The sequence below is a fragment of the Sabethes cyaneus genome, chromosome 2, assembly GCF_943734655.1.
Source record: "Sabethes cyaneus chromosome 2, idSabCyanKW18_F2, whole genome shotgun sequence".
Classification (NCBI taxonomy): Eukaryota; Metazoa; Arthropoda; class Insecta; order Diptera; family Culicidae; genus Sabethes; species Sabethes cyaneus.
In genome coordinates, this window is record NC_071354.1 from 96,294,696 (window position 1) to 96,309,308 (window position 14,613).

At 47.9% G+C, this 14,613-nt stretch overlaps 1 protein-coding gene across 1 annotated transcript in view; it reads right to left on the reverse strand.

Annotated features, from left to right (window-relative positions):
• Nucleotides 1-3,084: 3,084 nt before the first annotated feature.
• LOC128737584 (uncharacterized) overlaps nt 3,085-14,613 on the reverse strand; it is a gene marked incomplete at its 5' end in the record, with an annotated part of 28,081 nt that continues 16,552 nt past the window's right edge. Inside the window, 3 exons of the mRNA XM_053832256.1 lie at nt 3,085-3,274; nt 3,347-3,466; nt 3,534-3,687. Of these exons, the coding sequence (XP_053688231.1) occupies nt 3,085-3,274; nt 3,347-3,466; nt 3,534-3,687 (464 nt within the window). The remainder of the gene's footprint in view (nt 3,275-3,346; nt 3,467-3,533; nt 3,688-14,613) is intronic.

Sequence of the window (14,613 nt, forward strand, 5' to 3'; positions counted from 1 at the left end):
ACGTTGCAGTTTGGTATACTGCCCAGTAACCGCCTGGAACATTCTTCGGACAATGTCCACGTCGTCATCGAAACAGATAAATTGACTACATTTATTAAAAGGTCGTACCCCGCATTTTAAAACTAACCAGTTTCATAACACCGTCTAGCGCGATGATGAACAGGAGACAGAAGATACCATCGCCTTGTTGAAGTCCCCTACGTGTTTCAAACGGGTTTAATAACGTCCCCGATATCCTCACGCCAATTGGCGGGTCAGGAGTATTTCTCTTTAAATCACTATAAAACCCTGTTACCCTGAGTCTTATCAGCTTCCCGTTTTCGTCCATAATTTTCCATAGCTCTTCACGGTCGATATTATCGTACGCGGCTTTGAAGTCTGTGAATAGGCGATACGTAGGAACTTGCTATTCGCGACCCTTTTGGAGGATCTGTCGCAGCACAAATATTTTGGTTATCGATCCGTCAACAAAACCGGCTTGATAACTTACCACAAATCTACTTGTCAGCGGCGAAAGACGGCGAAAGATAGTCTGATGAATCATTTTATAGGCCGTGTTGAAAATGGTGATCGCTAGATAGTTCTCACATTGCAACTTTTCGCCCTTCTTGTATATTAGGCATATTTATTCATTCAATTTCTCGTAGAATTTACTCGTTTCCTGAGAACGATACAGCTGTTTCATGTCCACAAACTCTATTTTTTTCAGGCAACGCTTCTTGCCCCGGCAAAACTGGGTTTACTGTTTTCGTTTCTGTCTATATCCTTTCAAGTTTTGACTGGTCCTCTGCTGCAGTGTCGACGCCCGTACTGCATTCTTCTCATCTAAGATCATCTGGCATTCCTCGTCGAACTGGTTACGAGACCCTTCTTAGCGGACCCAATGGCTCCTTCCGCTGCGATCGTGCCTTCTGTCTATCACTAAAAGGTCTGTTCCTAGCTCATTAGTTACTACACCGCTCTAGTCAAAACTTCCACGCCTACTCGCCTTTGCGAAATATTTTCTGCAGTGCCACACTGCCAAAGTAGCGGGGTTCTAGCTGTTCCAGTAGGACCCTTTCGCCACCCACGAAACTCAGTAATCTGCCGTTCCATGTCGAATTCCATTTTTCAATATTCTACGAAACAAATTACAAAGTTCGCGCGAGAAGACAACTCAAACTGATAGCTGAATTGGTACTTTACCTCATCGATTGTTTCAAGGCTTGCGTCAGCCGCAATATCGCAGTCTGCAAATTGATAAAGATTTGATCGCAATGTGTTAATTGTGCGACATAACAACAGCGATCAGCATTTTTATTCGCCATACTATCTCTTCCTTATCGAAATAGTAAAAGATACACTGGCGTCCAGTTGAGACGATAACGTCAGCAACAACAACTACTTTAGATTTGTTGACACTTCCCGTATCAAGACTGATTATGATTCTATGTTTTATTTGATAAAATTTTAAATTTTACGCGGCATAAATGTACATTAGCAAACATAACTACAGAAGTCAGTTTTACCGCTTTACGTCAGGCAAAGGGTGAAGGACGTTCTTCAAGTTTTTTTTATTTTTGTGCTAGGAATCGGAACTTAATTTGTCATCGTTATTAAGAAACTGATGCACGACTGATGCAATATCCGGTGATGCCGAACTGATGCAAAATCGTTACGGAATTGATCTCAAACTGATACAGAACCGTGCCCAGTGCCCGGACCCGGAAACCTGCAGTTTCCAATTTAATCGGTCACTATTCTTGCGATAAGTATATAAATTAACTGCGTTAAAATAGTTCCAGTTTTAAGTTCAATTTCTAGTAAAATTTCAAGCCCAACCAACGCAGCTAATTTTAAAAATATAACCAATGCCAATCTTTTGGTATGCAATTGCTAAACAAAAACAGTAAAAATAAATCTAGTTAAAACGATTTCATCCGGTTACTTCTTTCATAATAATAAGACAAACATTTTAAATATTTTGATATATATTTCCTCGTTTTAATAATGTTTTTTCATCACTACGTGATTTCTTTTAATATGTGTGAGTATGTTAGCTGTATCATCTGTTCAAATTTAATAATTTGATCCATTCCGATTGCTCGCAGAGAAAACGGGGCTTTCCCGGTATAGAGTAAATCGGAACTGAATCGTAGTGAATCACTACTCTACGGTCTACTTTACAGTTGGTGAGATGCACTACAGTTACTTCTGCCGAATGAGTACCGGAATATTGGCTTCCAACCTTACATGGATTGATGGTTATCTCGTGGACAATAAATTTTGGCTTTCAGTTGTTGCTAACAGTGCTAACAAATTAAAAGCTGCTCACCTTCATAAACTGGTTTCTATTGCATTTTAAAACTTCTATTTCCTAGTGTCACTTGGTGAATCATTTATTTCTGCAGACCTACTGGAAACTCACTGTAATCTAGTTGAAATAAGCCATGTAAACTATTCATTCGGTATTGCACTTTACTATCAACTAAGTCAATTATAAAATTGCAATTATTCCCTCTTCACAGTCCATAATTTGGCATCTCTTTGCAAACATTCTCATAATTTCTGTCCGGAAATGTAATTTCTTAAGCACGAATGAAACCATAATTGTGCAAACTTGTACATATGCTCGGTATAGAAACTCATAAGTGGATATTTTACTGCATCAACCTTCAACAAAGTCACTTTATCACAATGGAATCAGTAAAGCGCAATAACTTATAATCATTAAAATGGTACATTTAAGTCATTACGAATTATCGGCCTTCAGATACAAATTTAGTGTGTTCTCTATACAATAAAGGTTACCATGGCCAAATTAGTGGTTATTGTCTCAATTTAAGATCCTCAGTAAAACTAGACGCTGAACGAAAACAATGAAAGTTTAGAAGGAACGTAGATCCAATTCAGTTTCTTCGCGCCACTTTCAACAATCTTTCATTCTGTGCTATCAGTAGAACTTCGGGTATAGGAAACTATCCCTGGTGCTAAATTAACTCATACTATGTTGGCTAATCTACACTTTGAGTGAATTTGCTATAAGAATCGGTATAGAAGCAAACTCTACACAACAACACGTGTTTGGTGATAAACGCTCCACCTTTAGAGGATCTGCGCGATGACTGGTTCCAGCAGGCACATATGCTCAGCACCGCGAACCGGCAGCCGGTTCAGGCAGAAGTGCCTTATCATGTCCGGAATGGTCGGGAACGGTCGACTGAACTGACCCAGGATGAACTGTCCCGTTTCCGGGTCACGCTGTATTCGCATATGCATGAAGCCTTTGGCGCTCCTGTGGATTTCAATTTTGTAAGAGACATTTTTCCAATATCGAAATTGATTATCAGATAGACACTACACTTACTTTAACGTTAGTGAATAGTCCTGTCTAGTGGATTCACTGTTGCGCACCAGAAAGCTCCCCTCTCCCAAAGGTCGAAGAATTTTTTCCGCATCAATTCGGCTAATCGATCCGTGGTACCAGCTTGGATGAGAAATATATTCATATTTTATTTTTTGATTATTTAACAATTAATTATGCAGAAACTTACCCTTGTCGATCGAGTGGTAGTGCGGCATCGATCAGATCCACATTCGAACGAACAGTGTTGAAGTTCAAACCAAGATCCAAGGTTCCAAATTTCTTAGTCGGCTTAGCGTTGTTACATTCGTTAAGGTTCAATGTCAAACTCTGTTTGAAAAATCCTAGAAAAAAAATTGATAAAGTTTTTAAAGGTACTTTTAGGCTAAGGTTGAACATTGTAACATTGATATTTTTTTGGTATTCCGATGTGGTCTGGCAAAAGGTGGACAGGGGCAAATCTATAACCTATGAACTCCTATCCCTACCTCCACGTGGTGCAGGATCGGGTACGCAGCCTCGATTGTCGTACGCAACCGGGGAAGCGAGCACAGTGACCCCCGCCCACTCCAAGAAGGCAGCCACATCAACGAGATAGGGATAGTTGTAAGCCCGAGTTACAACTTACTGTACTCGAATTCTATGTTACATAAATTGAAAGAAAAAATCGATCTGGTAATTTTGGTAACGACCTTTAGCATGAGAACACGGACACTAATCGGAACATGGAATATTCTGAGCCTTGCCCAGCAGGGCAAGCTGGTTTAACTTGCAAGGAAAGCTGGCTGTCTGAATCTTGTAATCCTGGCGCTGAGCGAGGTCCGCTAGCCGGGTACTGGCAAACACATCCAAGGAGGACATCCAAATTCGCTTGGGCGACTTCAACCCGAAGATTGGCTCGCAGACGCGGACTTTGAACGCGTCATGGGATGCCATGGCCTAGGAGGGATGAGCAAAAACGGGGAAAAATTTTACAGATTTTTGTAGTAATGACAACATGGTCATTGGTGACCCCATAGTCACGTGGGTTTCCCTCGACGGCCGAATAGAAAACCAAATCGACCACATCCGTATCATGCCGAAAATGGCGAAGGAGCCTTCTTGCTGTACGCAACAAATGCATCGTTGATATTGCATCAGACTTTGCATCACCTTGTTAGCGCTGAGATAAGTTTGCACGTCGCACGAGTCCAACGAGGAAAAAGTTGGGTGCCGTTTACGACGCCCGCCGATTAGAAAATCCAGAGGTAAAAAGGCATTTGTCGAACAACTTGAATCCCAAGCCTTTGTCGAACAACTTGAACCCCAAGCCCAAGGAGTTGCCACCTGGTGGAACCGTCAAAGAGTAATGAACTGGCATCAAGAACGCCTTTATCATGACCAGTGGTGAAGCTCTCAAGATAGCGCGCAGTGGGCGAAGGGAGTGGATTTCGGATGAAACTTGGAGAAACATCGACGAGTGAAGAGGAGCGAAAACCGGCATTGGGCGAGCGCGAACCAGAACGGTTAAGACAGCCCGGCAGCTGATATGCCGAACTGGAGAGGACTGGTAAATGAGTTTGTAGGCAGGACAAGAGAGCCTGGACCTGGCATTATCCGATATGACGCCAATAGTTCATTGCATTACTCGTGTCAACTGTGAGGTCCCATCACTGGATGAAATTGAAGCAGCCATCAAGAGTATGAAATCCAATAGAGTACCAGGGATAGACTGTATTTCAGTCGAGATGCTCAAAGCTGACCCATCTTTGTCAGCCCAGATCATGCATCAGCTTTTCAGCACTATATGGGAAACCGTGGTCTGTATGCCTGGCATATTGGTCAAAGTCCCTATGAAAGGAGACCTTACTGGTTGCGGTAAGTACTCTAGATGCAGGAGAAGATCGATGCTATTTTCCAGCGGCAGCAAGCCGATCATGTACAGACCATATCACAATGCTTCGCATTATATTGGAGCAGGCCAACGAATTCCAAGACTCTCTTCTGGTGGCGTTTGTTGATTTCGAAAAAGCATTTGACCGACTCAACCACGAAAACATTTACGTCGCACATAGCCGTAGAGGAGTTCCAGATAAGTTGGTCCATCTCATCGAAGCTCAGTACGAGGCGTTCTGATGCAAGATTTCGAACTATGGCCTTTTTAGCCTCGTCAGGTATACCTCATTTACCATTTACCTGGATGGTAAATAGTTGAATAATGCGCTCCAGAACTACCACGAAGTTCCACAGCCTCTTATTTAGCAACTCCTCTCTCTACCTCCCCGTGGTACCATCCGGGATACGTTCCTTAGTGGAAATCGGACAACCGGTGGAAACTAGGGTCGTATGCGGACAGATAAGGGGGCACTCATGCGAAGGCTGAGTGTAAACTCTCCGCCTGCAAATGACGGATCTCGGTAGAAGCATGTTCGATGAACCTGAAAATACTGAGAACCTGAGCAGAGGGTCCAAAGCCCCCAAAGGAGGATGGTTTTAATAGATGTTATCCATGGCTAAAAGTAAAAACAAGAATGGATAAACCCCTAATCCAAGGTGTCATGCGACCCGTGCCGAGGGATGAATGGTGGGGGGGGGGTTTCATAAATACTCAGCCTCAAACGGAGCCTGTGGAATACCAGAGCGCCCTCCACAGTAAACAGCCCTTACCGCATCATGAGTGGCTCTGATGCGGCGGACTCTTCTTTCCCCTCAACTCGTGGGATTCTATATGAGCAATCAAAATAAAACATTAACTTCAGTGAGCGCGGACGGATTAGATAATCCGTTCGCAAGAAGTGGTATCCAGAGGTCTCCGCCGATGGATACCAGTAGAAGCGCCAGCGTAAGCGGAAAGGGAAACGGCACACCTGTCGCTCCAACTGCATCTACGCCGGACGCAGCAATGAACGGCCCGTCGCTTATAAAAGCAGTGGCAGGCAAGAGAGACATGCTACCAAGAGTGGTAGCGGCGTCTCATCAACTCGATGCCATTATCGAGTTCGTGGCAGGTCGCAGCACCTTAGCGAAGGACCTGAAACAAAGTCTGCTCATGCTTCGGAGCACCATGCGTGCTGCGACGAAGGAGCACAGCGAACTCGAAGCGCGAGTAAAAGTTGCAGAGAAAGAGAAGACGCTTGTATCAAGGTCTGCACAAACGGATGCCTGCCCGTCAATGACTGACCATTCCGTGGCACTCGCGACTACGGAGCAGTCTAACGACAAGGCATCCGCCAAACGCGCAAGGCAGTCCCCAAGGGAAGAAACCCCCACGGGTCCAAAGAAGCGCATGATAGCAGAGGGTCGTAAGCCAACTGAAGAACCTACTGAGGGTAACAAGACGCTGTTAGCGTCCGACAACCAGTGGGAGTTGGTCAAAAAGAAGAAGGCCAGGAAGAAAGAGGAGGATCGAGCTCCACCGAAAGTGGCTAGGAAAAAAGGAGCAAAGGCTATGCCCTTATCCTCAAAACTGAGGGGCCGAAATATGCGGAAGTTTTAAAGGCCATGAGAGGGCATGATCAGTTGAAGGGTCTTGGCGCGGATGTGCGGAGTATCCGCCGCTCTCGCACAGGAGACATGATTCTTGAACTCAAAAAGAATGCCACTGAAAAGGGTTCTGCTTACAAAGTGCTGGCAGAAAAGGTACTTGGCGATAGCGTGCAGATCCGCGCACTAACGCCCGAGATGACTCTCCAGCTTAAAAACCTGGACGAGATCACCCAAGCGGGCGAACTAGCACGAGCTCTCAACGAGCAATGCAAAGTGGTGGTGACTACCGAGGCAGTTCGTCTGCGTAAGGGACCGGCGGGAACCCAGGTAGCAACTATAAGACTTCCACTGGAAGACGGAAATGCAGCCCTGAAAGTGGCTAAGCTGAAGGTGGGATGGTCTGTGTGCCCACTGAGCGTGTTCCAGCAGCCGGAGGCCTGCTTCCGGTGCTTTGAGGGAGAGCACAGGTCCTGGAGCTGTAAGGGGCCAGACCGAAGCCACTTGTGTAGGAGATGTGGCGGTACGGGCCATATAGCGAGGGACTGTACTGCGCCACCCAAGTGCCTGATATGTACCGGCCAACGGGACGCTAAACACACAACAGGAGGCCCGAAGTGCCCGGCAGGCGTGCCGGCGACTAAAATACGGGCGTAGTGCAGGTAACGCAACTGAACTTGAACCACTGCTACGCGGCCCAGCAGCTGTTGTACCAAGCAGTTACTGAGTCATTGACGGACATTGCAATCATCTCGGACCCATACCGCATCCCTGCCGGAAACGGTAACTGGGTGTCGGATAGGTCCGGGACGGCGGCTATATGGACGACAAGCAGGTTCCCGGTTCAAGATGTTGTGTCAACTGCAGACGAGGGATTCGTGGTTGCCAAAGTAGGTGGAGTGTTCTACTTCAGCTGTTATGCTCCGCCGAGTTGGTCTATCGAGCAGTTTACGCGGATGGTAGACCGAGTATCAGTTGTGCTGACTGATCTAAGGCCGTTGGTTGTGGCGGGCGACTTTAACGCTTGGGCGGTAGAGTGGGGAAGTCGTCGCACGAACCACAGGGGCCGGATTCTGCTTGAAGCTCTGGCAAAGCTCAACGTAGATCTGGTCAACGTCGGCACCACAAGTACCTTCAGTAGGAACGGTGCGGAGTCTATCATCGACGTGACATTCGGCAGTCCTGGTTTGATAAGAGACTGAAGGGTAGACAATAGCTACACTCACAGTGACCATCAGGCGGTCCGCTATGGTGTCGGTCAGATAACGAGGCGGCAGGCGGCGAGTAGAGCTGACACTCCCACCACCCGTGGATGGAAGACATCATACTTCGATCCCGAAGTATTCGTGGAAGCAATCCGAAAAGAGTGCGGTGATCGTGGTATGCCCGATCCGAACGCTGATCATTTGGTTGAGGTACTGTCGCGAGCATGTGACGCTACCATGCCTAGGAAAGGTCGACATAGGTATGGCAGGTCACCGGCTTACTGGTGGACAGATGAAATTGCGAAACTCCGCGGAGCGTGCTTTCGTGCGAGGAGAATTATGCAAAGAGCTCGTTCGGACGAAGGCAGGGCTGAATGTCGAGTAGCACTTGCTGCTGCGCTTAAGAGTGGGATAAAAGCTAGTAAACGAGCCTGCTTTGAAAGGTTATGTGCTAGTGCCAATGCGAACCCGTGGGGTGATGCCTACAGGGTCGTAATGGCAAAGACCAAGGGAGTGATGGCGCCCTCAGAGCAATCGCCAGAGATGCTGGAGCGGATCATCGAGGGCCTCTTTCCGCGCCACGAGCCAAGGCCCTGGCCCCAGGCCGCTGAGTCGTCCCACGGCCGACGTTCCAGTATCTCAGACCATAGCGCAGGATGGTCGGCCTCCCAGCCGAGCATCCAAAGTAACGTGGGCGACTGCGGTTTGGCGGTCGAGAACGAAGTGACGGTTACGAATGAGGAGATCATTGAGATCGCTAAATCCCTAAAGGTGAGCAAGGCACCGGGGCCAGACGGAATCCCGAATATGGCCATTAAAGCGGCTATTCTGGAGGCTCCCGAATTATTCGGGGCAGTAATGAGTAGATGCCTGGAAGCTGGCAACTTCCCGGACAGATGGAAACGACAGAATCTGGTCCTATTGCCGAAGCCGGGAAAACCTCCGGGTGTCCCCTCGTCATATAGACCGATCTGTCTGCTCGATACTGCTGGCAAGGTGCTGGAGAGGGTTATCCTTAACAGACTCGTACAGTACACTGAGAGTACAAACGGTCTGTCAAGGAACCAATTCGGCTTCCGAAAAGGCAAATCTACGGTGGATGCCATCTTGTCTGTCACTAAGACAGCCGAGGTGGCGATCCAGCGCAAGAGGACAGGTATTCGCTATTGCGCAGTTGTCACGCTCGACGTGAGAAATGCGTTTAATAGCGCTAGCTGGGACTCCATAGCCAACTCGCTTCGGAACGTCCAAGTGCCGGTGTCGCTGTACAGGATCCTGGAAAATTATTTCCAGAATCGTGTGCTATGCTACAACACGGAGGAGGGTCAGAAGTGCGTTCCAATCACCGCAGGGGTTCCGCAAGGTTCCATACTGGGCCCTGTGTTGTGGAACGTCATGTATGACGAGGTGTTGAAGCTAAAGTTCCCGGTAGGGGTGGTGATTGTCGGCTTTGCGGATGACATCACCCTGGAAGTCTATGGTGAATCTATCAGAGAGGTAGAGTTGACGGCTGCTCACTCTATAAGCATTGTTGAAGATTGGATGCGATCCAGGAAACTGGAGCTAGCGCATCATAAAATGGAGGTTATCGTGGTGAACAACCGCAATTCGGTGCAGCAAGCAAATATCAGCGTCGGGGACTGCACTATTTCGTCAACGCGGTCCTTAAAACTCCTGGGAGTCATGGTCGACGACAAGCTCAAGTTCGGGAGCCACGTCGACTATGCCTGCAAGAAGACTTCCACAGCTATTTCGGCATTGTCTCGTATGATGTCTAATAGCTCTGCGGTATATGGCAGCAAGCGAAGGCTATTAGCCAACGTGGTCCAGTCTATACTTAGGTATGGCGGACCGGTGTGGTCGTGGTCGTGCGGTGTGGTATCATCAGCGAAGACGTAGAGTGCTTCAACCAACGTGAACTAGAGGCATACGGAGTACCACAAGATCGGCCTCGATGACCACATGGCAGCGGGCATGGTCTAATTCCACAAAAGATCGGTGGACACATCGACTTATCCCGGAACTATCTGGGTGGGTCAACAGGCGCCACGGCGAAGTCAACTTCCACCTGACACAGATTCTGTCAGGGCATGGTTGCTTCAGACAGTTTCTGCATAAGTTTGGGCATGCGGAGTCCCCCGCGTGTCCCGAATGCGTGGATGTTGAGGAAACGGCAGAACATGCTTTCTTCATATGCCCTCGTTTCGCGGGCGCGAGAAGCAACATGATGGCAGTGAGCGGACAGGACACTACCCCGGATAACTTAGTCCAAAGGATGTGTTCCAGCTCGGACGTTTGGGGTGCGGTCAATGCGGCTGCTACCCAGATTGTACTCGAGCTACAAAACTGGAGAGCCGATGAACGGCGAATAAACAGCCTAACTACCATAGTCCAACAGTTATCTAAGCGAGTGCATTAAGCACAATAGCCCCTCCATGAAGTAATACCGATAAGGTGGTGCCAAGGGGGATTGAGGCTGGAGACTCGAGTAGAGTTTTAGTGGGTCGGGATCCTCACGCCCCATTAGGGGGGTCGGAATACCTTAACCCCACTCCCTGAGTTATCTTCTCAGGTAGTATCTGATAGTACCGTATCTTCTAAGGTGCTCAGCAGATTTCCCAACTCGTAAAAAAAAGGTATACCTCAAGGAAGTTACCTAGGCCCTCCTTTACTTCTACGACGTTAATTTGTCCATCCAAGGCCTACGACTCTAGTACGCAGATGACCTTAAAATGTACTTTTGGATCATTGCAACTGACGACTGCCACTGTCTTCAAAATCAGTTGGGGGCCTTCGCCACTTGATGCGACGTAACACGTAATCCGCAAAAGCGCTCAGCAATCACATTCTCTCGAAAAAAAAGGCCCGATCTTGTTCCGTTATAAGCTCAAAGGCATAACAATCGAACGTGAACGTAATCAATACTGCCTCAAATCGCCGTATTGTTCTTTGGTACGGTCCATCCTAGAATACGGCTCGTCCGTCTGGAATCCTAGCTACAATAATAGTGCTGAGAGGATTGAATCAGTTCAACGTTGATTTTTTTGATTCGCTCTGCGAAAGCTAATCTCCTCGTGTTCGTATGACTGCGTCCAGAGTTTTGTTTATTGCAGATAGCCTACAGGGTAGATTTTTTTTTGTCGGAAGGTTAGATCACTGCGTAAAAATTGCAGGTATTTATTATTCGCTGCCTGCGATACGTCATTACCTCACAACTGTATACCAAACAAGGTATACCAAACGATGGAGTTCGTCGATGTCACCAACGGCCGATAGCAACAGAAATTCGAGAACCTAGGTGGAAGTGGATCAGACACACCTTGAGGAAAGGAACGAACGATATCTGCAGAAAAGTACTCGACTGGAATCCACAAGGACAGCGTAGAAGAGACAGGTCATTCTGCACAACACTGTTCCATGCTGATACGGGGACACTGATCGGTCATCCCTAATATGGAGTATACAAGCGGTTTTGAGATGCCTCTAACATGAACGATTACTCTATCGTCTGCAGTAATAAGCGGCAGCGATAGGATGTCCCGGGTTTAAAATTTGACAGCGGGCCCAAATCACACTCGAGTAAAACGCAGTGATGAAATGCTAAATGCACACATAAGCTCGAAAAAGCCCCCCTTTACTGTCAGCATACGGCCAAGTTGCCACCAGGGACCATACCCTCCATTGGTTGCTTGCTTTCAACGTGAAGGTAGGAATAAATCCAACGACCCCCATCCCTTGTTGAGATACCAGCCGAGATCCTCTTCTGTTGGGTACCTTCACCACTGCGTCCATTATACCGAAATTTTGTGGTAGCCGGGACATGTGTAATCTAAATGGAGATCGTGTAATCAACCCGCGACGAAAACAGATTGAAAACTAGGGCCTATCTCTCTATAGCCTATCTCTCAACTTCCAAGAGAGCACTCAAGTGCTCTGTGACTCTTTAAACACCCGTACAGGGTGTTCAATAAGTTCGAATACCACTTTTCATCGTTGTGATAAGTGCGCATCATGTACATTCTGTGTATTGATATTGGTGTCAGCTTTAGCCTTATATATACGCTAACCGACGCGCAGGGTGTCGACTTGATGTCAATTGTTATTTGTTTACCGCGCGCGATGAAGGAGTACCGCAACGTCTTAGTAAAGTTGTTTGCGAGAGCTGAGTGACCCGGCGACATATTTCGACGGTTGAAAATCCACGGGGTGAAGCGGAATTTCATCTATAACACCATCCGTCGGTACCGTGAGACGGGCACGACCAAGGACCGTGCTAGATCCGGGCGGCCGCATTCGGCGAGGACGCCAGCAGCCATCAAAGTGGTGAGGGAGCGGGTTCGTCGAAAAATTAACCGCTCAATCCGGAAGACCACTGTTGATGTGTCGATCGGGACTGCCCACACCATCATGGCGAAGGTCCTGGGATGAAAGCCGTACAAGAAATGCAAGGTTCACGGGGTAACGGAGGCTACAACGAAGAAGAGGTTGTACAGAGCAAAACTGATACTTTCGCGGCACGCTGGTCAGGAGTTCGTGATTTTTGATGAGAAACTCGTCATCTTGCAACAGCCGTACAATGTCCAAAATGATCGACTGTGGGCGCCGCCATTGACCAGCATCCCCCCGTCCCACATAAACATCCCACGGTTCCAGACTTCCGCGTCGGTGATGGTTTGGGGGGGCCGTATTCAAGTGTGGAAAGCTTCCACTAGTGTTTATCGAGAAAAACGTGAAAATGAACGCCGCGTGCTATAAGACCGAGGTTCTGGAGAAGGCTATGGCCCCGGCACTTCGTGATCACTACGGGAAAGATCATTACGTTTTTCAACAGGACGGCGCACCGGCCCACATGGCGGATATCGTAAAAGCGCGGTGTCGGGAGAATTTGACTGATTTTCTCGACAAGACTTTGTGGCCTCCCAGCTCCCCGGATCTAAATCCCCTGGACTTTTATGTATGGTCGTACATACTGGCCAAGCAGAGCGAACATAAAGTGAGCACTATGAACCAATTTAAGAAGCTTATTTCCAAGATCTGGGACGACATGCCCATGGACCAGGTGCGTGCCGCGTGTGATTCTTTTGAGAAACGTCTCAAGCTCGTCATAAAGCATAAAGGGGTTGGGGGGGGGGGGGGGGGGGTGTTTCCACCAAATGTGTCGTAAAGGTTCTCAATACACACTACTTCAATAAAAATTGACTCAGCAAAGAATAACTTGTATTTTCATTTTCGGATCGGCTGGTAAACGGCTGAATAATGCGTACCGTCGGTGCCTTGTGCACGTGTAGGCATAAAATAGACCCTACAGTGGTTCATAGCCTCTTATTCAGCAACTCCTATTCCTACCGCCTCGTGGTACCAGCCGGGATACGAGCAACTTTGGTGGAGATCGGGTAACCAACCCCGGTGGAAGCCAAAGTCGTATGCTGACAGGAAAGAAGGGCTCTTTCGAACTTCGTTGGCTCTCCGGCGAAACAGGGGGTTGGTGTAGCAGGCTTTGCGAGCCGTCACCACCAAAAACACTAAAGCACGGAACGAAGAACAAATATATTCTTACTGGAACAATCGGAATAGACCCACGCGATGAAAAAGGACTATGGATTGAAAACTCGGGACGTGGAACTGCCGATCTCTCAACTTCCAAGGGAGCACTCAAGTGCTCTCCGACGTATTGAAGAGCCGCAAGTTCGACGTCGTAGCGCTGCAGGAGGTGTGCTGGAAGAGCTCAACGGTACGTACGTTCAGAGATGGACATACCATCTACCAGAGCTGCGGCAACACACACGACCTGGGTACAGCTTTCATAGTGATGGGCGAGATGCGGAAACGGGTGATTGGGTGGTGGCCAATCAATCCTCGAATGTGTAGGTTGAGAATCAAGGGCCGATTCTTCAACATAAGCATTATCAACGTGCACAGCCCTCACCTTAGAAGTACCGATGACGACAAGGATGAATTCTACGCGCAGTTGGAGAGTGAATACGACCGCTGCCCAAAATATGATATCAAGATCGTCATCGGGGATTTCAATGCTCAGGTCGGCAAGGAGGAGGAATACAAACCGGTGATTGGAAGGTTCAGTGCACACCAGCGAACCAATGAAATGGGCCTAAGACTTATCGACTTTGCCACCTCCAAGAATATGGCCGTACGTAGTACCTTTTTCCAGCACAGAATCCACCATAAGTACACTTGGAGGTCACCAAATCAGACAGAATCACAGATCGACCACGTTTTGATCGACAGTCGGCACTTCTCAGACATTATCGACGTCAGATCCTATCGAAGCGCTAACGTTGACTCGGACCACTACCTAGTTATGGTTAAGATGCGCCCAAGACTCTCCGTTGTGAACAACATTCGGTACCGACGCCAGCCTCGTTTAGATCTCGCGCGGCTGAAGCAGCCAGACGTCGCCGCAAACTACGCGCAGTCACTCGAAGCTGCGCTGCCGGAAGAGGACGAGCTGGACGAAGCCCCTCTCGAGGACTGTTGGAACACTATCAAAACAGCCATCAGCAGTGTAGCGGAGAGCTCCATCGGGCCTGTGGCCCGGAATCAGCGGAACGATTGGTTTGACGATGAATGTAGGAGGGTGATGGA